General features: G+C 51.0%; 1 protein-coding gene across 2 annotated transcripts in view; it reads left to right on the forward strand.

Annotated features, from left to right (window-relative positions):
- Positions 1-23966, forward strand: part of Nectin2 (nectin cell adhesion molecule 2) — a 34712-nt gene continuing 10746 nt past the window's right edge. Inside the window, exons 1-5 of one of the 2 annotated variants that reach the window (XM_032894259.1) lie at positions 1-331; positions 10878-11240; positions 16171-16467; positions 18734-18851; positions 19042-19190. In XM_032894259.1, the coding sequence (XP_032750150.1) occupies positions 244-331; positions 10878-11240; positions 16171-16467; positions 18734-18851; positions 19042-19190 (1015 nt within the window). In that variant the 5' untranslated portion in view covers positions 1-243. The remainder of the gene's footprint in view (positions 332-10877; positions 11241-16170; positions 16468-18733; positions 18852-19041; positions 19191-23966) is intronic. The other variant, XM_032894260.1, reaches the window with a different exon arrangement.

The following is a 23966-nucleotide window of genomic DNA, read 5'->3' on the forward strand; positions in this document are numbered from 1 at the left end:
GGGCGGGGCCTGTGACGTCATGAGTCCGGCCCGCCGGAGCTAAGCGAGGGGCCGGGGGGCGCGGATCCTGAGAGCCAGGCGAGGGAAAGCTGGGCCGAAAGAACTGATCCGGGGAGCCGTGAGCTGCGGGAGCCGGCCTGGAGCCGGACACTTCAGACCTGTGACTGCTCTCCCACCCGATCGGTACACGAGAGTGGTCCCTAGGCACCCCCTGCCCGGGCCCAGTCCCTCCCCGGGCCCCCCATGGCCCGGGCCGCAGTCCTCCCGCCGTCCAGATTGTCACCGACGCTGCCGTTGTTGCCGCTGCTACTGCTCCTGCTTCAGGAAACAGGTGAAAACGCGCGGATGCCTTCGTCAGTCCTCAGAAGGGAGGGAACGGGCCATCGTCCCCCACCTCACTCCCAGCTCTCGGAGGCCCCTTCCCTGGTCCCCCTTTCCAGGCTGGCCCTACTGATCGAGATCCCCTCAACACATCGGGCTCTCTCTCCCAGTCTCCTAATCTCCCTCTCTGCACCCCGCTTAATCACAACCGCCCATTCTAACCTGGGTTTCTGTCCCCCTCCACCTCCCTCGGCATGGTAGGGGTTAAATCCTCCCCATCCTGTGCCGATCACTTATCCGGAATCTGGATTTCCGTCTCTGCTGCCCCCTCCCCGCCTCAGGAATGTGGAGAATGTTCCCCCCCACTCACACTAGCTGGAGGGTCGTGATGGTGAGGAGGGACGACACCCCCCCCCCTTTTTTTTTCCTTCTCCTTCTTGCCCAGCATCTGAGGCCCGGGGAGAATTGGGCGCGAGAGGACACACGGCGGGGGGTGGGGGAGCTCAGTCTTTAGGAGCCCTTGGCAGACCAATAGAGTTGTGGGCACCCTAAGGCGGGGAGGGTGTGAGTCTGGAGTTCAAGCCTCAGGCCTCAGTGAGTTTACAGATACTGACCCCCTGGTTCTGGGAAAATTAAGAGGTTCTTCCTCCAGGATTTCAGAGGGCGAGCCTAAACAGGGTCAAGGTAGAATTGGGAAAGGGGTGTTCAAACTTGTAGGTCTTGGGTTTAACTGTGGGCAAAGAGCTCTCTGTTCGCTGGGGTTCAGGTACAGCTGGGGTACAGAGGCACTATCTTGGCAGGTTCGGATTTAACTGTAGGCAATGGAATTTAGTAATCAGGGGACTCTGACCTTTGCCCCCCCCCCAAATATAATCAAAAGCTAAAGACTCAGCCTGAAATTGGGAACTTAGTCTGCTGTGTCCCAGGTGGAGTCGGAGCTCAGGAGGTTTGCAGTTCCCCTCCCCTTCCCCCTTTCCTTGTGAGTGGCAACGTCCCTAGGGAAGTTTTCCGGTATCGCTTTCACCTAGTTTGGGAGGGGCGGGGCGGGGCTGGAGCTCTCCAGACTCGCGACTCCCGGTTTCGGGACCTTATCTCTGGTTTGGTCACGCCTTTGTCCTCGAAGCACTTTGAGAGGTAAATGGGAGGAGCCTGTTCGTAGACACTCTCCCCTTTCCACCCTACCCCCCGTCCCCCCCCAGCCCTGGAGGGGAGCGGCTCCGGGAGGAGTGTGGGGCTCAGCGAGGCTGGGGATGTGGGGTGTGTGTAAACAGGTGTGCAGACCTCGCCCCGCCCCTAGCAGGTGACCTGGCTGTTTCTCCTAACTAAGTACTGTGGGACGGGGAGCGGGGAGTTTCTGGAGAGTTTGCTCAGACCCGGGGTCAGAGGGATCCTGGGGAGAATGTCTATCACTTTTGGCCTCATTTTTCTTTCGATGCCTCCTTTGAGGTCATCGGCCTTGACCTCCCAGATAGATGAAATCAGTACCTGTCCCTCTGGGTGAATTCTTAGAATCCACTTGTGGGGAACCTCACAACAGAATCCACAGAACTCCAAAGCAAACCTTGTTCCTCTTCCCAGCCTGCAAACGAGGAAACCGAAATGGACACACTCTCTCCCATGGTTCCATGCTGTCCCTTGGAGGCCTTTGAAAGCCAGCAACCCCAGCCCGTGCTGGGCAGACTCCCCAAAGTGTTTCCTGTTTCCTAACCCTTTAGCGACTGTCCCTTCTCTGCTGAATCCCTGAGGGAATTCCCAGGGGCTAGTCCTTCCCTGCGAATTCTGGGGAGGGAACCTTGGCCTTTCCTAACCCACCCACCCTCCACTTCCTCATTCTTTCTCTCTCCCTCTCCTTTTTCTTTCTCCGATTACTTCCCTTTCCATCTCTCACTTCTCATGGCTCTCTCTCCTCTCTGTTCTGTTCTGTTAGTCCTTCCTTTGCTCTCTCCATCTCTCCCTTGCTTTCCCTACATCCCTATCCCCCTGGCTCCCCCCCCCATCCCCGACTTCTTGCTGGCCTCCTCTGGGAATGGGACTTGCACCACCTGGACCTCCCGCGAGAGCCTGAGCCTCCCTCCCCACTCTTCCCTATCTCTCGATGCTCATCTCTGTCATCCAGGCAGCCCCACACAGTGGCGGGGGAGGGGAGAAGAGGGGATGGCAGGCCTTGCTGTCTCTTCTTGTTAGGGAAGGGGAACTGAGCAGGGAAGAAATAGGAGGTTGGGGGTGGGGGGGGAGACCAGGGACAGGATAGAGAGGGACAGGAGCCAAGAGAGGGAGGGGACGGGGAATCGGACCTAAGGATGGAGTCATGCGCAAAGAATGAAGGAAGATTGCAAGGGAGGGCAAGATACTGGAAAGGGGCTGGGGTGCTGGGAGGGGTGTAGGCAGGGACACTGGAAGGGCACAGAGGTTTGGTGACAGGAGAGGAGACCAAAAGACCCCAGCTGAAGGGCTGTGGAGATCCTGTGATACAGAGAGGTCAGAGCACAGGCCGTCTCAAGGCCAGCCGGTGTGTAGGGGCCACTGGGAGTTAAAGACACAGGAGGCACAGGGAGTCTTGCACAAGGGCCAGCTCCCCTGCCCCCGCCTGGGACGCTGTTACATTTTTAATGCCCCAGCAATGCTGAGAAACAGAGCAGGAAGGGGAGGAGGAGAGGGACCAGGAGAGATGGCCCCGGCAGTGAGAAAGTATGTCAGCAGCTTTGGAGATGTGTGGGTGCGGATACAGAGGCACGGAGACCCCAGGGTCACAGAAACAGAAACCTAAGACGGTGGCAGGGAGCAAACACCTGTAACTCCAGCACTCAAAGAAGGCTGAGGCAGGGGGATTGCAGGGAGTTCAAGGCCAGGCTGAGCTACAAAGGAGGACCTTGTCTCAGGAAAAACAGAGTGGTAGAGTCAGGCCTGTAATCTCAGTACCAGCGTGGGGGAGGCTGAGGCAGCAGGCTATCCACCCCCAGGGCCACCTCGGCTGTAGAACGGAAAGAAAAAAAAAAAAAGAGAGAGAGAGAGAGAGAGAGAGAGAGAGAGAGAGAGAGAGAGAGAGATATGGGCTGGGCCATAGCTCGTGGATAAAATGATCACCTAGCATGCACGAAACCCTGGGTTCCAAACTCAGGACCTCCAAAGGCAGGCATGGCGGCACAGGATGGGAATCCAAGCGTGAATTCAAGATTGCACGGCTACATAGTGAGGCCAGGCAGGGCTAGCTGAGTCCTTCTCTCAGAAAAAAGTGAGGGGTGCAAACCGGTCAGCAGAGTGCTTGCCTGGCACACATGTAGCCTAGGGTTCAATCCCTAGCACCCTGAAATCGCCCGTGGTAGTGTGCACCGTAATCCTGCAAGTGGAAGGTAGAGAGCAGAGCTTCTGAAGTTCAAAGTCATATTTGGCTCCATAATTAAGTTCAGGACAGCCTGGACTACATAAGACCCTGACTCACACAACACATATGTTGTTGCGTGGATAAGCCTTTAATCCCAGCACTCAGAAGGCAGAGGCAGAGCTCTGAGTTCGAAGCCAGCCTGATCTAATTAGAGAGTTCCGGATAGCCAGAGATACATAGACGTATTCTCTCTCTCTCTCTCTCTCTCTCTCTCTCTCTCTCTCTCTCTCTCTCCCCCCCATATATATTATTTGTGTGTGTGTGTGTGTGTGTGTGTGTGTGTGTGTGTGTGTATTATATATTATATTTAGAGAAATAGGTAGGTACTCTAGGGAATGAGAGGCCCAGGGTCAGGAAGAGAAGAACCAGACCCTAGGAGTGGGATCTGTATACAAGCAGAGGCCAGGGTCTCCTGGAACTGGGATGCATACTGAGGTGTCCACTCTCTTGGCAGGATGTGGGAGTCCTGGACGAGCCTTTGAGAGCTTCACCCTTATGAGTTTGTACTTCACAGGGAGGGTCCTCGGGGAGCTGAGTGTCAGCAGCAGAGGAAGGCTGTGCCTCCAAGGGTCCAGAGGGGCCTGGTGAGGCCCACATAGAAATCCAGACACAGCCCAAGCCCTGTACCCTGGCAGCTCTGCTTGCGTTCTCACCCCTCAGACAGGCTCCGGATGTCCACTGTGGGGGCAGGAACTATGATTAATGTAATTAATTAATTACCCAGGTGGCTGAGGCAGCAGCTGATGCTGGTCCTCAAAGCCCTCTGGCCTTGAAGGGTTTGCTCCAGCCCTGCCCTACCCTGACATGGTGGGGGTTGGGACACAGCATGTTTTATAGGTGTGCAGGGGCCAGCTGGGACTGGAGAAGCCAGCCAGGCTGGAAATCTAAGAAACTAGGCTTCCAGATCCTCCTCTTACCTCCTCCTTCTGACCAAGAGTATAGAACCTAGCCCTCCTCCCTCAGACTATCATCCCCCCCCCCATCCAACCCTCCCCTGTGTCTTTCCTGGACCTAGGCTTTACTTATGTCAGAGGCAGTCTCTACTCTGGCGTGCAGGAAGCCAGCTAATCCATTCCCTGGGGGAGAGAGGAAGTGTGTTGGAGGACCCAACTGACTTCTCTATAGACCTGTCACCGGTCAGAGGCAGAGAGAAGCAAATGTTCCCATGGGCCATTCTCTGGCCACTGTCTCTGGGCGTTGGCTGTCCCTGCAAGGTCACCACAGCTACGTGCTGCTCAGCCTGCGGGAAGTGTGTTTCTAGCACCAGGGCCTGTATATTCCCAGTTTCATGACGTCATCTCCCCTGCTTCCCCATCAGACACCCAGAATCCCTGTATCCCCCTTACCACATAGACTTCAAACTCCACAAGTCCCCACTTGTCTGTCTTCCTTCTCAAACCCAATGTCCTGCTCCCATTCCCGCTTGGGAGAAAAATCTACCATCTAGATCAGCAGTTCTCAACCTGTTTCCGGTGGTCTTATGAAGCCTCAACCATAAGTGTATTTTCTTTGCTACTTCATGACCGTAATTTTGCTACTAAGCAAAAGGTGGTGCCTCGGTTCCTAAGGCCAATAGAAATATGTGTTTTTCATTGTCATATCTGGCCATCGATATAGTCCTTACCTGATCCAGAGGCCTTACTTATCTATTTATTTATTTATTTATATACTTATTGACTTATATTTTTGTTTTTCAAGACAAGGTTTCTCTGTTTAGCCCTGGCTGTCCTAGCACTCACTCCGTAGACCAGACTGGCCTTGAACTCAGTTTCGCCTGCCAAGTGCTGAGATTAACGACCTGTCACTGCCTGGTACTAGAGGGCTTTTCTTGACTCTCAGTAACCTTTCCAAACTTCCCCTTGCTTGCAACCCCCTGTGCCGTCTTAGAAAAGCTAATTCAGCTGCTGTTGTGCTGTTTGGAAGACAGGTATTCATAGGCTTGCATAGGCCAGGCTCTCCCTGTGTCAGCCTCCCCAGGCTGGGGTTAAAGGTGTGTACCCCCATACTTGGAAGAACAGCACTTTTTGGTTGCCCATCACTCATTCATTCATTCATTCATTCATTCATCCAGTACATTTATAGAGCACCTTCAGAATACCAGACACTGTTCTAGGCTCTGGAACACAGCGATGAGTGAAAGAGAACTCTCTTCCTGTGGCTCTGCTGGGGAGATGGCTGGTTGGGTCTATGATGGAAGGAGCGGGTTAAGAATCCTGTTACCATTAAGGTGACCAGATCCTGCCATCACTAAGCTAGAGAACAGGGAAGCCATGCTGACCTGCTATAACCCGAGCAAAGGCCCTGGAGGTGGCAGGGCCTCTGGGCCAGAAGAGCAGAGAGGAGAGGTTGAGAGAGGAGACTGAGAGGGCATGGGCATGAACATGCAGGGTTCTGAGTGAGAAGGAAGCTCCTGAAGGCCCAGCCTGAGAAGAGGGCTACCGGCCCGAAAGTTTCTCGCTGGCTGGGTGTGGAGACAAAGCTGGCTGGGTGTGGAGACAAAGCCCAAGAATAGATACCCAGGAGGTGACCCAGGCAAGGAAGGCTGGTGAGTTAAGCTCGGGTCAGGACCATGAGGGATCATACATCGTCTGACTGAAGAGAAATTTTAAAGATAGAGCCTAAAAGAAAAGGATGGATGGGCATCGTGACGGGTTTTACTCCGGGGGGTGGAGAGGAAGCATCAGGCTTCCGCACTGACCTGCTACTAAGGGTTCAGAAGGACCTTAAAGTGGACTAGCACTCCGGAGGCAGAGGCAGCGGCTCTCTGAGTTCGAAGACAGCTTGGTCTGCATAGCGAGTTCTAGGACAGCCAGGGCTACACAGAAAAACTCTTATCTTGAAAAACCAAAACAAACAAATAGAAAAACGACTACTCTCGGTGGTAGTGTGGGGTACTGGTTCAACTATGGCACCCGAGTATCTTGAGTTCCAGACTAACCAAAACTATGTAGTCAGACCCCATATTAGAAAAACAAATAAAACAGGCGCCAGGGAGATGGCCCAGCGGGTGGAGGTGTTTGCAGCCAAGCTTGACAGCCCGAGCTCTGTCTCCAAGACCCACACAGTAGTACGAGGGAGCTAGCCCCACACCGGTGCATTGGCGCCCCACCCCTGCCCCACACATAAGTAAATGTAACAATTAAAACAAGACCACTGCACACCTCACTCGGAACATCCGCTCCATTATTCAGCAAAGAAATGTAATTTGGAGGTCTTGGGGCCGTGACGTTCTTCTCGTGTGTGTGTTCATTCTCAGTTTGAGATGCTATCCCTCGATGGTGCAGGTTAACCTGGGACTCTCTGGCCCCAAATTCATGATCCTTATGCTTCTGCCTCCTTCTTGATGGAATTATGGCTGAAGGCCACTCAGCCTGGTTCATTCACACCTCTTGTTATTGGAGAGAGAGAGAGAGAGAGAGAGAGAGAGAGAGAGAGAGAGAGAGAGAGAGAGAGAGAGAGAATATGCATGATGTGTGGAAGTCAAAGGACAACTTTCAGGAGTCCGTTCTCTCTATCCACTGTGGATTTACTCTCAGGGATTGAAGTCGGGTTATCAGTCTTGGCTGCAATCACCTTTACCCGTTGAGCCATCTCACCAACCTCTCCTTTTTAAAATCCATTTTTCTGGCCTTCATGTCCTTCTGCCTAGCCCCAAGACCTGCTCTAATTCACATTTGCAAAGATGTGTGATCCCAGCTCTTCCGGATGGTGAAACAGGAGGATTGATGTGAGTGAATTCAAGGCCAACTGAAGCTAAACATTGAGACCCTGTCTAAATAAACAAACTAAAACCCAGACTGAAGCAAATACAAGCCTTGCCAGATGTGGCCTGTGGGGACAGGCCCTGACCCTGTGACCCGGGCCGCTAAGAGTGTCAGATCTTTTACTGGAATTGTTCTAGGGAGCCCTGCAGGGTGGCTTAAATGTCTCCATTTTACACGTGGAAGAACTGGGGCTTGAAAAGGTCACCCGGCCCAGAAGCAGCAAGCAGCAGGAAGCTCCTATCTATCTGTGTTGCAATTCTTTGAACAAGTACTCTGTTCCTGCTGCTCCTTTGTGGTAGGGTTGGGACCCAAAGCTTTCTATGATATACAAGGGCTCTGTCGCTGAGCCACGCCCCCAGCCCCTCACTGGGGGATTCTGGGCAGGGGCTCTACTGCTGAGCTGTCCTCTCCCAATCCATATAGATCTGCTCTGTGGCAGAAGATGAAGCCCTTTCCGTCTTGTGATCTGCTAGGTTTGAGTGGTGAGGCATATTTGGAGATGGTGTGACTCTCTTAACTGGTGGCTACTTGTCCACCTCCCTGGCACTGTCTGACCCCAGGATTGTGTTCTGTCAGATTCCCTCACCAGGATCACCCAGGTTCTCCTTTTTTAAGGATTGTTTCAAGTGAATTGGCGTTTTTTGTTTGTTTGTTTTTAACATTTATTTATTCATTATGTATACATCATATAGCTTTCTGCCTGCATGTATGCCTGCAGGCCAGAAGAGGGCACCAGATCTCATTACAGATGGTTATGAGCCACCATGTGGTTGCTGGGAATTGAACTCAGGACCTCTGGAAGAGCAGTCAGTGCTCTTAACCGCTGAGCCATCTCTCCAGCCCATGAATCGGTGTTTTGCCTACATAACATGTCCGCATACCATATGTATGCAGTGTCCAAGGAGCTCCATTTGGGATGCTTGTGAGCCATCATCTCAGAGAATCCAACCCAGGTCCTCTGCAAGAACAATGGATACTGAGTCATCTATCCAGCCCCTGGCTTTTTTAATTTTTATTTTGGTTTGAGGCAGGGTTTATCTATGTCTCCCTGGCTGGCCTGGAACACACTGTGTAGCCCAGGCTTTCTTCAAACACACAAGAGATCCACGCGCCTCCGCCTCTCGTATGGTGGGTTAAAAGCCTGTGCTACCACACCCAGCTTCCCTGGTTTCTCCTGTGTGAGGAGACCAGGACGGTACACACTCACCACTGTATACTGAGACAGCAGCTCTGCCCAAGGTGCTCGCGCTCTCTCTCTCTCTCTCTCTCTCTCTCTCTCACACACACACACACACACACACACACACACACACACCCCATGGTTGTAAGCAGTTGCTCATACAGACAAGTACCTCACCTCGGGGCTCACAGTCAATGGCCACTTGTAATTATCCGGCCTCTTTGTTTACCGAGTTCCAGTTTCCTGTGCACCCAGCATTCCTTGGTCTTCATAACACCCCGGGGTGTGCGACACTGTCATTATGCCCTCTTTATGCAGCTGGGAAACTGAGGTACAAAGATGTTAAGCCCTGGATTTAAACCCACACATTATTCTGCCCTGGGTCATGGAGGAGTACTTCCTCCAAAGCTGAGACACAGGCTTCCTCCATTCTGTGTTTGTTCACAGTGGGGAGCTGGGCTGAGATAGAGATAGAGGACTTGCTCAGATTCTGGCACAGCTGCCTGTAGCTCTGATTCCAAGGGCTTTGGCGCCCCCTGCTGGCCTGCACAGGTACTGTACACGCCATACATAGACACACACACACACACACACACACACACAAATAAAAAATTAATATTTTTTAAAATGAGGAACTGGGGGCTGGGGAGTTGGCTTGGCAGTTAAGAGCACTGGCTGCTCTTCCAGAGGACCTGAGTTCAATTCTCAGTGTCCACATGACAACACACAACTGTCTGTAACCCCAGCTCCAGAGAACCCAATGCCCTCTTCTGGCCTCCTTAGGCACCAGGCACACACGTGGTGCACAGACACACGCAGACAAAACATCCATATTTATCAAATAATTAAAAAAAATATTTTTTAAAGTAAAAATACAGCCAGGCACAGTGGTTCACACTTTCTATCTCAGCATTTCTGGAGGCAGAGGCAAGAGGATCTCTGAGTTCAAGGACAGCCTAAGGCTACATAGTGAGTTCTAAAACAACTAGGGCTATGTAGAGAGAGCCTGTCTCCAAAAGAACAAAAATAAAGTGGGAAAATAGGAGAAGGGGCTTGTAAGACCCCTCCCCCAAGAGGAGACAGTGGCAGTTGGTTGTCAAGAAGGTGGCTGACGGAGGGGGAGTCGTTTTCTCGAGTGGGGTAGCCTCGGGTGTGTGCTTATTGCCCATGTTCCAGTAGATAGCCCCACGACTGTGCCCATGGAAAGCACCGGAAAACAAGACATCAGAGTCAGAGACAGACTTCTTGGGAAGAAAGGGGTTCACTGGGAGCCATATGGGGGTGAGAAGGTAATGGATGGTGGGGAGGGTGACAGTGACCGGACTGTACTGTGTACATGTATGAAACCCTCAGGGGGAAACGGATGTAACTCACCTAGCACGTGTAATGCCCTGAGCCAAATCGCCATCAGTGTAAAAGTAGACAGAGGATGGAGCTGGGGACACTGATGGATGGCCAAACACTTCCTATTTTAGTATGAGGACCAGAGTTCAATCCCCAACACCGAGGAGGCTGAAATAGAGGGATCTCTGGGATTTGTTGGCCAGCCCAGCAGAAACAGCTCCTGGCCAACAGCGACCTTTCTCAAATAATGTGGAGAGCTAAGAGATGGCTCAGCAGTTAGAGCACTCTGCCTCCCAGTATGGTGGCACATGCCTTTAATCCCAGCTCTAGGGAGGCAGAGGGAAGCGGATCTCTGTGCGTTTGGGGCCAGCCTGGTCTACAAAGTGAGTCCAGGATAGCCAAGGCTCTGTTATACAAAAGAAACCCTGTCCCCTCACTCCCCTCAAAAAGAGTGCATTGCCTATTGTTCCAGAGAATCCAGCTTCCGCATAGGTTTAGAACCGCCTGTAACTCCTGTGTCTGCCACTCTGACACCCCCTTCTGGCCTCCACTGGCACTGCATGCACATGGTGCACAGACTTACAGGCAGAGCACCCAGCTCATAAACGAAAACTAAATAAATCTAAAAAATAAAACTAAAAAGGCAAGGTGGGTCAGGTGTGGCACACGGTTTTAATCTCAGCAGTGGGATTATCTCTGAATTCAAGGCAGTGTTGACCACATAGTGAGTTCCAGGCCAGCCCCAGGCTACATAGTGAGACCCTGTATAATTTAAGTCAATTAAATGAGTGGGAATCTATCTCATCTCTGTCTTGGCACTCTCTTTCCTGGAGATCTCTGGCTTGTTCCCTCCCCAACAAGACTGACCTCTTCCCTCTCTCCCCAGGAGCCCAAGATGTGCGGGTACGAGTGCTCCCCGAGGTTCGTGGCCGCCTGGGAGGCACCGTGGAGTTACCGTGCCACCTGCTCCCACCCACGACGGAGCGCGTCTCTCAGGTAACCTGGCAGCGCCTGGATGGCACAGTTGTGGCTGCCTTCCACCCATCCTTCGGCGTGGATTTCCCCAACTCTCAGTTCAACAAGGACCGTCTGTCCTTCGTCCGAGCGAAACAAGAAGCAAACGCGGACCTGCGGGACGCCACGCTGGCCTTCCGGGGTCTGAGGGTAGAGGACGAGGGCAATTACACTTGCGAGTTTGCCACGTTTCCCAACGGTACCCGCAGGGGAGTGACCTGGCTCAGAGTCATAGGTGAGTGGAGGGGCCCTGGCTATTTCTCCATGTCCCGGCTTTCAGGTTGACAGTCCTTAATGTGTTGGCAGATGGCTTTTGTTTTTGTAGAAGTTTGTGTGTTTTATTGAGATGGGGGTGGGGGTGTGCTCGCATGTGTGCTTGTCTTTGTCGGTCCCCTGCAGTGCTTAGAGGTCAGAAGTTGACTCTTGGGAATCAGTTCTCTCCTTATACCACCGGAACTCAGGCTGTCAAGTGTCAGGCGAGGCAGCAAATGTCTTCATCTGCCAAGCCACTTTGTCATTTCCAGCCTCTGCCTCTACCTCCGAGTGCTGGGATTAAGGACATGAGCCAACACACCCAGTTTCTTGGGTCCTGGGGACAAAAGAGCACTTGGGTGTGGAGTAGCGCAAGCATTCTGCCAACTGAGCCTCTGCCTCAGCCCCAGTTTTCTCAGTGCCCTCCCTTCCTTCCTTTCTTCCTTCCTTCCTTCCTTTGAAAAAGGCTCTCATGGAGCCCAGGCTGGCCTTGAACTCACTGTGTATGGAAGGCTGACCTTGAACGCTGCCTCCCTTGAGAGCGAGGTTTTCAGGAGTGTGCCAGTGCAGCCAGCTTTGACAAATGCTTACTAAGTACCCTCTGAGTGCTTGTTGCTTACTCTGTCCACCAAGGATATGGCAGACAAAGTTTTCTTTCTTTTCTTTTCTTTTTTTTCTTTTCTTTTTTTCGGAGCTGGGGACCGAACCCAGGGCCTTGCGCGTGCTAGGCAAGCGCTCTACCACTGAGCTAAATCCCCAACCCCAAGGTTTTCTTTTTATTCTTTTTCTTTTTAATTACATCAGGGCTCAATATGTAGCCCAGACACTGGCCTCAAACGCAAAACGACCCAGCTGCCTCTGAGCTGGGACTGTGGGTAGCCCCTGGTTTTGTCCTGAAGAAGAGCCACGGGGTTCTGAGTAAGCAGGGGCTGTGGCTTGGTGAGGAATCCTCCCGATGTCACAGAGAGGCCAGGGCAACTTGTTCAAATCTAAAAAAAAAAGTAACTGGAAGATTGGAGAGGCCACTGTCCCTGGATTGAAGGAAAATGAGAACCAGGAAGAACTCGCCCACCCGTGGGGCTGAGAGATGACTATGTGAAGAGACCCGGCAGGCACGTGGCAGCTCACAATCATCCATTACCTCCAGTTCTCACCGGTCCATCGCTGTCTTCTCTCCTGAGGATACTGCACACGTGTGCACAGCCCCGTGCACGCACAACGCCCGTGCACAGACCGCAATAAAGGATTCCCAGCTGGCTTCAACAGGAGCGGCCCGAGGGCAGAGATTTCTCACTAATGCTGGAAAAATCCCCTGCAGGACACAGTGCTCCAGCCCTGCAGACACCACAGCTCCCAGAGTGCTTCCATTTCTGGCTTCAGAGAGTTGGAATTCCCTGGAGCCTTGCTGTATGTTCCAGAACAGAGACTTTCTGAAGGATGCTAAGAGGGCTGCGTCCATAGCTCTTGCCAGTCCCTGGGGAATAGGTCTGCCATACCAGCAACTCAGGAGACTGAGGCAAGCTTCAGAGTGAGTTGAAAGCCAGCCTGGGCAACTTGGATTCTGTCAAAGTCAAATTTCTCCATCTCTTAATATTTTGTTTCTTTTTGGTTCTCCAAGACAGGGTTTTCTTTGTGTCGCCCTGGCTGTCCTGGAACTCACTCTGTAGACCAGACTGGCCTCAGACTCACAGAGATCCACTTGCCTTTGTCTCCCCGTCTTGGGATCAAAGGCATGCACCACTACTGCCTGACTTCAAAGTCAAATTTTAAAAAGGATTGGTTAGGGATGAAGTCCTTCCAAGTGTTTGCCTAGAATCCCCCAGCGAGGGACTGGGGGCATGGCTCAGTGGTAGAGCCCTGCCTAGAATCCCCCAGTGAGGGACTGGGGGCGTGGCTCAGTGGTAGAGCCCCTGCCTAGAATCCCCCAGTGAGGGACTGGGGGCGTGGCTCAGTGGTAGAGCCCCTGCCTAGAATCCCCCAGTGAGGGACTGGGGGTGTGGCTCAGTGGTAGAGCCCCTGCCTAGAATCCCCCAGTGAGGGGCTGGGGGCGTGGCTCAGCAACTGAACACGTGCCTATATCCAATCTCCTATGCAAAATAGAAGCATGGCTGGGAATGTAGCTTAGTTGTTAGAATGCGTTCCTATGATGCACAAAGCCCTGGGTTTGATCCCCTGCACCACATGAAACTAGGGATGATGGCACATGCCTGCAATCCCAACACTTGAAAGGTAGAATCCGGATAATTAGAGGTTGAAGGTCATCTTCAGGTATATAAACTGAGTTGAGGCCAGCCTGGACTATACGAGATCCTGTGTCAAAATCAAAACACACACACTAGGGCTGGGATTTAGCTCAGTGGTAGAGCGCTTACCTAGGAAGCGCAAGGCCCTGGGTTCGGTCCCCAGCTCCGAAAAAAAAAAAAAAAAAAGAACAAAACACACACACTACCAAGCCCTTCTCCCAAGCCTCGTAAACTCTCTAATGCACTAACTTGAACAAGAATATAGTCAAGACATACTTCAAGCTGGGTATGGTGGCACACGCCTTTAACCCCAGCACAAGGAAGGAAGGAAGAAAAGAAAAAGAAAGAAATATTTCAAGCCAGGCATACAAGCATGTGCCTCCCTTTTTCAAGCATGTGCCTCCCTTTTTCAAGCATGAGGGGCTGAAGCAGGATCATTAGTTTGAGGCTAGCCTGGGCTACATAGCCAAATCCTGCTTTGATATAGATAGATAGATAGATAGATAGATAGATAGATAGATAGATAGATAGATAGATGGAAAGCTGGGGTTGCTGCACAATAGCAAGTGTTTCCGCGGCACAGGGACACAGGGTCCTAGGGTGTGTGTGTATGTGCGTGTGTGTGTATGTGCGTGTGTGTGTATGTGCGCTGTGCTGTGAAAGGGAGGGAAACAGGAGGGAAATGAGAAATGGTGGGCGTGGCTTGGTGGCAAAGCCTGGCCTATCATTTACTCCGTTGTATCAATAGTCTTGAAAGAGAAAGGTAGGGAAGAGGGGCAGGCCTACTTTTAGAACATGGATTAGGCCATAGGTACAGTGGATACAGCAACGTCTGGAGAGCCTGGTGATGTTGGAGCCACAGAGGCCAGAAAAGTCCCCTTGAGGAAGTTAGCCTTGAGCTGGGGATGGGATCTGAAGTGTATGGAACCCCCAACTTAGGACTGTGCACCTTAGCCAGGCTCCACAGCCGAGGAGCTTCCCAAGGGAAGGATCTGTAACATCCCTATGGGTGCTGATGGACAGAACGGCCTGAGGGAGGGTGGGCAGGAGGAAACAGTGCGGACAGCAGAAGGGGACAGCAAACTGACAGCTGCCCTGGTGGGCGGGTCCAGCAGGACACTGGAGACACAGGAGTCCTGGCTCCAGAGACAGTACTGGGTAAGAGACTCTAGGGAGTGGGCCTTGCCGTCTCTGTTGGAGGGTTTTCCATGTTTTCCGGAGGATAAGGTGAAAGGGTAAAAATGGCCAGCTGGGAAGTCCCTGTTGTTTTTATTCCCTTTTGGAAGCACAGTACAATGGCTATCACAGGAAAACAAATAGGACACTTTGTTCTTTCCTTTCTAGTGCCGGGGTCATGGAACCTAGCGCCACAGCATCGGTAGACAGGAGCTCCTCCGCTGAGCCCACTCACAGACCCTTAGGACTGTTGGGTTTTTTTTGTTTTTGTTTTTGTTTTTTTGCTTGGTTGGGTTTTTTGTTTTGTTTTGTTTTGTTTTTCCAGACAGGGTTTCTTAGGGCTTTTGTGTAGCCCAGGCTATCCTGGAACTCGCTCTGTAGAACAGGCTAGCCTTGAGCTCAGAGATCTGCCTGCCTCTGCCTCTGGAGCTGGGATTAAAGGCGTGCACCACCGCCACCACGAGGCTCCGGTTAGACTTTCAAACCATAGGCTATAGAAGTTTCATTTTCTTCCAGGCTGTGACACATTGTCTCTGCTTTTGATTTTACATACTAATTTTAGTAACTTTGTTGTTGTTCTGTTTCGGCTTTATTTTGGTTTTTTGGGGGGGTGGGTTGTTTTGTTTCATTTTTTGGGTTTTTTTGTTTTGTTTTGTTTTGTTTTTAAAGACAAAAATCTCATGTATTTCAAGCTGACCTGGAATTTGTGTGGCTGAAGCTGACCTTGAACTTCTGATCCTCCTCAGTGCGGGACCCACCTTGCCCCTTTTATTCTTTTGATTAGTGAGACAAAGTCTGAGTATACAGACCAAGCCAACCTCAAACTTAACATCCTCCTGCCTCAGCCTCTCCCAGTGGTCAGATCACAGGTTTGTGCTCCCAGCGTTGGCCTGGACATCTTTCTGATAGGGCACAATGGATGTTGTAAAATGTCCTATGCAGGCCTGGCTTGGTGTTGTGCACCTTTAATCTCAGCACAAGGGCAGAGGTCGATGACTCTCTCTGAGTTCAAGGTCACCCAAGACCATATTGTGAGCCCCGTCTCAAAAAGTTATATATACATATGTATATAATTTATACTATAGAAAATACATTTCATACAAGTAGCATAAAATAATATATAATAGAATGCAATATATCATATATAAAATATAGTACATAAATTATTTATTATATAATATACATATATGTATATAGTAATTACTCAGACTAGGATAATGTATGCCAGACAGATCCTAAGCACTGGAAACTCAATTTCTTTGATCCATGCATCAGGGCCATGTGACATCAGAGAAAATGGTTTTAATGGCTGCTCAAAGCTAGGCATATGCTAGACTAAGAAGCTGGGCTCTGAACCCAGGAAGCAGAGCCTGACTGTGTGGTTCCCTGTTGTCTGTCTATAAGTCCGTCCTGTCTGGTTCCGTCTGGTCCGTGTCTTCCCCCATCCCCACTCCCGCCTGTAGAGTCACAAGCCTTCTTTGGTCCTCTCCCTAGCCCAGCCGGAGAACCACGCTGAAGCCCAAGAGGTCACAATTGGCCCCCAGTCGGTAGCTGTTGCCCGCTGTATCTCCACGGGGGGCCGCCCCCCTGCCCGAATCACCTGGATCTCATCCCTGGGTGGAGAGGCCAGAGATATTCAGGAGCCCGGGCTACAGGCTGGCACGGTCACTGTCATCAGTCGATACTCCATGGTGCCCGTGGGCCGAGCAGATGGCGTCAAGGTCACGTGCAGAGTGGAACATGAGAGCTTGGAAGAGCCCGAGCTGCTGCCGGTGATCCTCTCCGTGCGCTGTGAGTGTGCCGTGAGGTGGCTTTCCCTCGCATGTTGTCCATGCTGGCTCCGAGTTCTGTCTGCCTCAGTCTCCACCGGCCAAATCTTGCCTGTGGTCTATACTAGAGATCCACCCTAGTCTGAGTCTCCCAGGTACTGAGAGGAACACTTGCTTCTGTGGGTTCCTGCCTTCCGGAATCAAAGATAAACTGAGAGAGGGTTGAGAGCTCAAAGGTTCACTTCTCAGTTTCGAGAAAATAGAAAAATATGCTGGCGGTGGTGGCGGGTCACTCGGGAGTCAGAGGTGGGAGATCTCTGTAAATTTGAGGCCAGCCTGCTCAACAAAGCAAGTCCAGGACAGCCAGTGTTGCACAGAGAAACTCTGTCTTGAAAAAAAAGAGGAAAGGCTGGGTTTGCCTGCAAAGAGCTGTCCCTGCATTATCTTCTCTGGCTTCCAGGGAATTCCTGGTTCCCTGAAAGTTCAACTATCCTAGGTCACCATCCACACTGCTCATCCACTCTGTTGCCACACTGTTTATTCATTGATTGACTTTTTTTTTTTTTTTTTGTTCTTTTTTTCGGAGCTGGGGACCGAACCCAGGACCTTGCGCTTCCTAGGCAAGCGCTTTACCACTGAGCTAAATCCCCAACCCCCATTGATTGACTTTTGAAACAGGGTTTCATGTAGCCTGGTCTAGCCTCAAACATCCCAGACAGCTGAGGAAGATCGGGGCTCATACACAGACCCCATGCATAACCCGTGCCTGTGACCCATAGTCTCCACACAGGAGCAGCCTCCCAAGGGTTACCAATTCTTTTGTTTTGGGACAAGGTCTCGTGTAGTCCAGGCTGCCCTCACGAAGCTGAGGATAACCACTGCTCTGAAATTTCTGATCCACCAGACGTCACTTCAAGAGTACAGGGATATAGGGCTGGAGAGATACTTTAGCAGTGGTTAAGAGCACTGACTGCTCTTGCAGAGGTCCTGAGTTCAATTCCCAGAAACCACATGGTAGCTCACAGCCGTCTGTAATGGGATCTGATGCCCTTTTCTGGTGTGTCTGAAGACAGCTGCAGTGTACTCATATAATTAATAATCCATAATTATTTTTAAAAAAGAGTGCAGGGATTACACGTGTGGACCACCAACTTCTGTGAGAAGCTGATAGTGGAATTCAGTGCCTTGTGCATGCGAGGCAAGCACTCTAGCCCAGCCGACCCCTCCCAGCACTGTTGACATTGCCGTCCTCTGACCTCTGCTCTCCCTTGTTGCCTTTGGCATCTAGAGGTCTTGGGGTTCCCCAAGCCTTCCCAAAGTGTCCTAGGCTTCTGCAGAAACTGCCTACAGTGACAGCCCTCAGTTTTGCCTAGGGACACTTCCCAGCACTCTACACACAGAGGCTGCAGTCCCCACACCCAGCTTCCTTTTTGTTTGATTTTGTTTTGAGTCTCACTCTGTAGCCCTGGCTGGCCTTGAACTTTCTTTGCCCACAAGTGTAGAGCAAAGGCATTGGATGCATCTAGAGCTGGAGACTCAGGCAGTTTGAGTCACCTGATACCAGTGCTGGGAGCTGAATTCTCAATATGAGCGGTGTCTGCTCTTAACCACTGAGCCACCTCTCCAGCCTTTGCGTTTTGAGAGAGAGTCTCATGTACCTGAGCTATCCTTGAGCTCTCTGTAGCTAAAGATGACCTTGAACGCACTTCCCGCTTCTACCTCAGTTCAAGGGTTGCAAGCGTGAGCCACGCCCCTCAGACCTGATATTTGCAGTACTGTGCTGTCACTCCCTGTGGCAGCAGACTCAGGATCGCAGTGGGATGGTTGTGCCCTCGGTCGTGTGATAGAGTCCCCCCACCTCATCTGCAGTGGCTCTTTCCAGCCAGGTTCATCCCGAGACTGCCCATGTGAGCCTGGCTACCCTGGCTTCTGTCTATTCTCTATGCTGGCTATCCCAAACAGTCTGGATACACTCTATGCATGTCGTATTGGGCGCATGTGGGTTGGTGGGTGTGTGTGCAGACACACACAGACACACACACACACACACACACACACACACACACACACACACACACAGACCACACAGGGTACCTCTAATTGCTTTCTTGGTCCTGCCTGAGCTGATATTCAAGTGGCTTCCCAGGTTGGGTCTACACTGGTTAGAGCATACACAGTGTAGCCTGCTAACCCAAGTTTGTTATGACTGGTGGATCTCTCGCTGCCAGCGCTGCTAACTTGTCCCCAGTTCTGGGTTCCACTGTCACTGAGTTGTCCTTTTCTCCTAGACCCTCCCGAAGTATCCATCTCCGGCTATGATGACAACTGGTACCTAGGCCGCAGTGAGGCCACACTGACCTGTGAAGTACGAAGCAACCCAGAGCCTACAGGCTATGACTGGAGCACGTGAGTGAGGAAGGGAGGAGGGCTGGGGTGTGCACCCCTGGGTCTGAGGAGGAGGACTGGGGTCTGGATCCCTGGGTCTGAGGGAGGAGAAAGCCTGACCTCTAGAAGGAGGGCTGACTGTTGGAGTCTCTGGGGCAGCCTGCTCTCCCTGGACGCCTGCTGTGCTGCTCACCTCACCCCATACCCTTAGGACCTCGGGGGTCTTCCCAGCCTCCGCAGTGGCCCAGGGCTCTCAGCTGCTTGTCCACTCTGTGGATCGAATGGTCAACACTACCTTCATCTGCACAGCCACCAATGCTGTGGGGACAGGCCGTGCTGAGCAGGTCATCCTGGTGCGAGGTAAGGAGCCTTGTGGTATTTGAGTTTAAAGCCCGGTGGTTTCTCCCTTTGGGATTTGGGTCCACTTTGGGGTGTCACTGATGCTGCCCTAGGATGAGAGAAAGAGAGTCAGATCCACTTCTGCCTGCACAGATGAACATATAGCTCAGCTTGTCCATTGTGGCATAGGCTGTGACCATAGGCTGTAACTGGGGGTGACCAGAGAGGCATATTGGCGGGGGACTTTCGAACTGGGGGCCTATATTTAAGCCAGAACTTAAGCTGGGCATGGTGTAGGTCTATAGTCCTAGCACTTGTTCAAGAAACTGAGGCAGGGGCTGGAGAGATGGCTCAGCCGTTAAGAGCACTGACTGCTCTTCCAGAGGTCCTGAGTTCAATTCCCAGCAACCACATGGTGGCTCACAACCATCTGTAATGGGATATGATGCCCTCTTCTGGTGTGTCTGAACATATGAAATAAATAAATCTTTAAAAAAAAAAAAAAAAAAAAAAAAGAAACTGAAGCAGGAGGATTAATGTGAGGCTAGACTGTGCTACATAATGAGGCCCCTGTTTTAAAGAAATGCCTCCAAGTTCATTGAGAGAAGAGAATCAAGAAGTTGGCTTATGTCTGTGGAGGAGGCAAGGTCTAATGGCAGCTGTGGTGCTTTGTCCCTTGGAGGAGACTGGACTGTCTTAGTGCCCTTGATTCTTGTGAACAGACCCACACAGAGCAAGAAACAGCTTGCTCAGTCATGAGAACCATCGACAAGACCTGCAGCTGGAGACCTAGGGCTAGGCATTCTCTTGAAACCTGGCTATCCAGTCACCCAGATGTAACTCTGTATAGTTGGAACAATTGTCACCAAGACACACTTCCAAGAAAGAGTGACGGTGGCTAGGGCCTATGACATGCCACAGGGAAGAATGATTCTTAGAAAGACTCTTAGCCAGACTTAGTAGAAAGTATGGCAGAAGAGTAAGTTCAGCGTGTACAGGGACTACAGAATTAGTTCTGATCTAGGCTGGGCTACAGAACAAAACTAAAATCTCATAAAAATAAAATGTAAGAAGTGTCCTAGAGAAATGGCAGTGGGAGAGCCCTGCCTAGAATCCCCCAGTGAGGGAGGGGCTGGGGGCGTGGCTCAGTGGTAGAGCCCCTGCCTAGAATCCCCCAGTGAGGGAGGGGCTGGGGGCGTGGCTCAGTGGTAGAGCATCTGCCTAGCATGTTGGAAACCTTAAGTTCAATCCTCAGTTCCTAAACAAAGAAGAAGACTTAGCAGTGCTGGTGTAGATACCACACGGTTTGCCTATGGAAATACATGAATCTGAAGTAAGTGACCCTACCAGGTAGGCCCTGAGCCCCTGAGAAACACAAGTGGCGTAGAGGGACGGTGTAAGACAGAGCCTGGCCCTGTGATGTGCTAGACACACCTTTCTTGAGAACACACCCTTGCTGAGACACAACTTTTGTTCAGACACTCAAAGGCCCGCTGACCTGCCTGTAGGAACACAAACTCACATTGCTGGTCAGCTCTGAACCCTTGAGACATGTACTCAGAGCAAAGCAATGTCAAACAGGGCTACAGTTCACATACAGAAACATGCTTCCTCAACACCTGAAGAACATTCCAGAAGATACCTCCACCTCCAGAAAGACATTCAGGAGATTCTTGGGGGGCTGCTAAGTAAGCAGTACGTATTGAGGTCTCCTCTATAAAGAGAGGTTACCCTCAGCCCAGGATCCCAGAGGGTGCAGACCCTATGGGCCAAACCTAGTCACAGCCTCCTCGCTGATGCATACAGAGCCAGCACAGGGCATCACGAGGCAGAGAGGCAGGAAACACAGGGAACACATGTGTTCCTTTCTCTCATCTTTTCAGACAGGGTCTGGGTATGTAGCCCAGGCTATCCCCGGCTCTGAATCCTCCAGCCTCTACCTCCAAAGGGCTGAGGTGACAGTGTGTACTGTGTGCCCAGCCCTACTTGGTGAATAGTCCACTCTCCAGTCAGATGCTCCTGTATGCTATGCACAAAGAGGAACCTCGATGGGCTGGAGAGATGGCTCAGTGGTTAGGCGTGTGCCTTGCTCTTGCAGACTCCCTGCCTTCCTTATTTTGTTCACAGCACACACATTGGTCAGTTAACAACTGCCTGATGACTCCGACTACAAAAGTACTTCATTTACGGGCACAGACAGACAGACAGACACACACACAGGCACACACACACACACACACACACTACACGGAGAGGGAGAGAGAGAGAGCTGATACCTTGGGATGGCCAACCCAAAGAAAATCTACAGTATAAGAAAGAAAGAGGGTTGGGGAATTAGCTCAGTGGTAGAGCGCTTGCCTAAGCGCAAGGCCCTGGGTTCGGTCCCCAACTCCAAAAAAAAAAAACCAAAAAAAAAAAAAAAAAAGAAAGAAAGAAAGAAAAACATCAGACTCCCAGAAAGGTGGCCACAGACCCACCTGTCGTGGGACACTATTTATTCCTGGGGAGACATGAACAAACGGCTACTTGTCCCCAATAGAGAATCAAGGACAGATCAATGTGAGATAGCACTATAGTCCAACTATGGTAGGCCTGTGCGTGGTCCTGAGGTTAGAAATGATACAAGGGGGATGGAGAGATGGCTCAGCGGTTAAAAGCACCCAACTGCTCTTCCAGAGGTCATGAGTTCAATTCCCAGCAACCACATGGTGGCTCACAACCATCTGTAAAAGAGATCTGATGCCCTCTTCTGGTGTATCTCGACAGCTACAGTGTACTTATATATAATAAATAAATCTGTGCTCGCTTCGGCAGCACATATAATAAATAAATCTTTAAAAAAAAAAAAAAAAAAGAAAGAAATGATACAAGGACAGCTGCATCACCAAAGCCCGCCCCGGCATGAGTGACAGTTCACAAAGCTGGGCCTGGAGCACCCTGCACAGCCTGCGGGCTGGAGCTTAGGGATTGTTCTTCCCAGCAGCTCGTCTTCTCTCTCTCCGTCTCATCCAAGAGCTCAGCTGGTATGAATTCCAGCTTTCCTCACCTCTTAGAGAGGGAGCCGAGAGGCCTTGCGTTTCTGGGACTTCCTGTAACCTTTAAGGCCTTTATTTTTAATTTTTTATGATTTTTATTTTTATTTAAATATAAGTACACTGTAGCTGCCTTCAGAAGAGAAAAGAGGACATCAGATGGTTGTGAGCCACCATGTGGGTTGCTAGGATCTGAACTCAGGACCTCTGGAAGAGCAGTCAGTGCTCTTAACTGCTGAGCCACCTCTCTAGCCCCTTTAAAGCCTTTATTTTCTAAGTATAAAGCTATTCCCTGGGGATGGAGTGTTCTGCCTCCCTTTTGACACCCTCTGCCTTAAGGTTTCTTCAAAGATGAAGGTTTTAATTTCAGGGGAAACTGCCACATGACACTAGCATACTTGAGAACATGATCACAAAGACAAGCCCAAAATTTCACACCAGCCGAAAAGGGCACACTGAGCACCCCTGGGCCAGGCATGTGGAACACACCTAAGACTAACAGCATTGGGAGGGTGAGCGGAGGCAGAAGGATCAGATAGATGTTCAAGGCCAGCACCAGCTTCTTGGTGAGTCCAGAGCCGTTCTGTGCAGCCTGAGGACCTGTCTCAGAAAAACCAAACAAACTGGGTATGGTGGTACTGCTCTGTAATCATAGCACCTGCAAGACAGAGGCAGGGGGATTTCTTTGAGTTGGAGAGCAACCTGGTCTATATAGCAGGTTCCCAAACAGCATATTTTTTTAAAAAAGAGAAAGGAAGGATATAAATCCAACTGACAGAAGTCGGAGTGTCCGAGTCACACCAGGGAAACTCAGGAAATTCAGTTGTGGGTCCTGCCGCTCTCCAAGGTACTGACTCAACGCGCCCTCCCAGAACCACGTGCTTAGATCCCACACGTTCAGTCTTGGGTGAGCATGGCTTTAGATTCTCAACGATGAAATACAAGAGTGGATGTGTTGTGTCACATGGCAGACCTCTTTGCAGCCACATTACAGACTTTGACTCAACTCACTGACCCAGGAATAGACTTCCCGAACTCCAGAGCCCCTCCCCTCGCTTCATGGGTGCACCCACATTTCCAGTGAAGCAGACAACAGGAGCTCACTGACCAGCACTCAGGGGGACCTCATTCCTGCCTCTGTGCAGTACTTGGAGACAGACATACTGTCAAAGTGTCCTTTCAGGGACCACCCCCAACCTCCCCCACACTAGATGCAGATCCATGTACAGAATGCTGTTTGCATGAAACTTGCGATGGCTTTATTTGTATGTCTTAATTATCTTGCCTATGGGGTTTTAGTTTTGGGGGGAGTTTAGATTTATTTATTTATTTATTTATTTATTTATTTAATGTACATGAGTACACTGTAGCTGTCTTCAGACACACCAGAAGAGGCATCGGATCCATTACAGACGGTTGTGAGCCACCATGTGGTTGCTGGGATTTGAACTCAGGACCTCTGGAAGAGCAGTCAGTATTCTTAACCGCTGAGCCATCTCTCCAGCCCCAGATCTTGGTTTTTATGTGTTGCTTTGATACACACAGGGTCTCACTGTGTAGCTCCAGTTGGTAGGCAACTCGTTCTATAGACCAGGCTGGCCTTGAAGTCAGAGATCTGCCTGCCCCTACCTCCTCCTAAATGTTGGGATTTAAAATGAGCAATATCTGAGCCCAGTACAATACTCTACGTGAAACACTACTCAGAGCCTGGGTGTGGTAGCCCAGCCCCACAATCTCAGAAATACAGAAAAAGAGATTTGGTAAT

This window comes from Rattus rattus, chromosome 2, assembly GCF_011064425.1.
Source record: "Rattus rattus isolate New Zealand chromosome 2, Rrattus_CSIRO_v1, whole genome shotgun sequence".
Classification (NCBI taxonomy): Eukaryota; Metazoa; Chordata; class Mammalia; order Rodentia; family Muridae; genus Rattus; species Rattus rattus.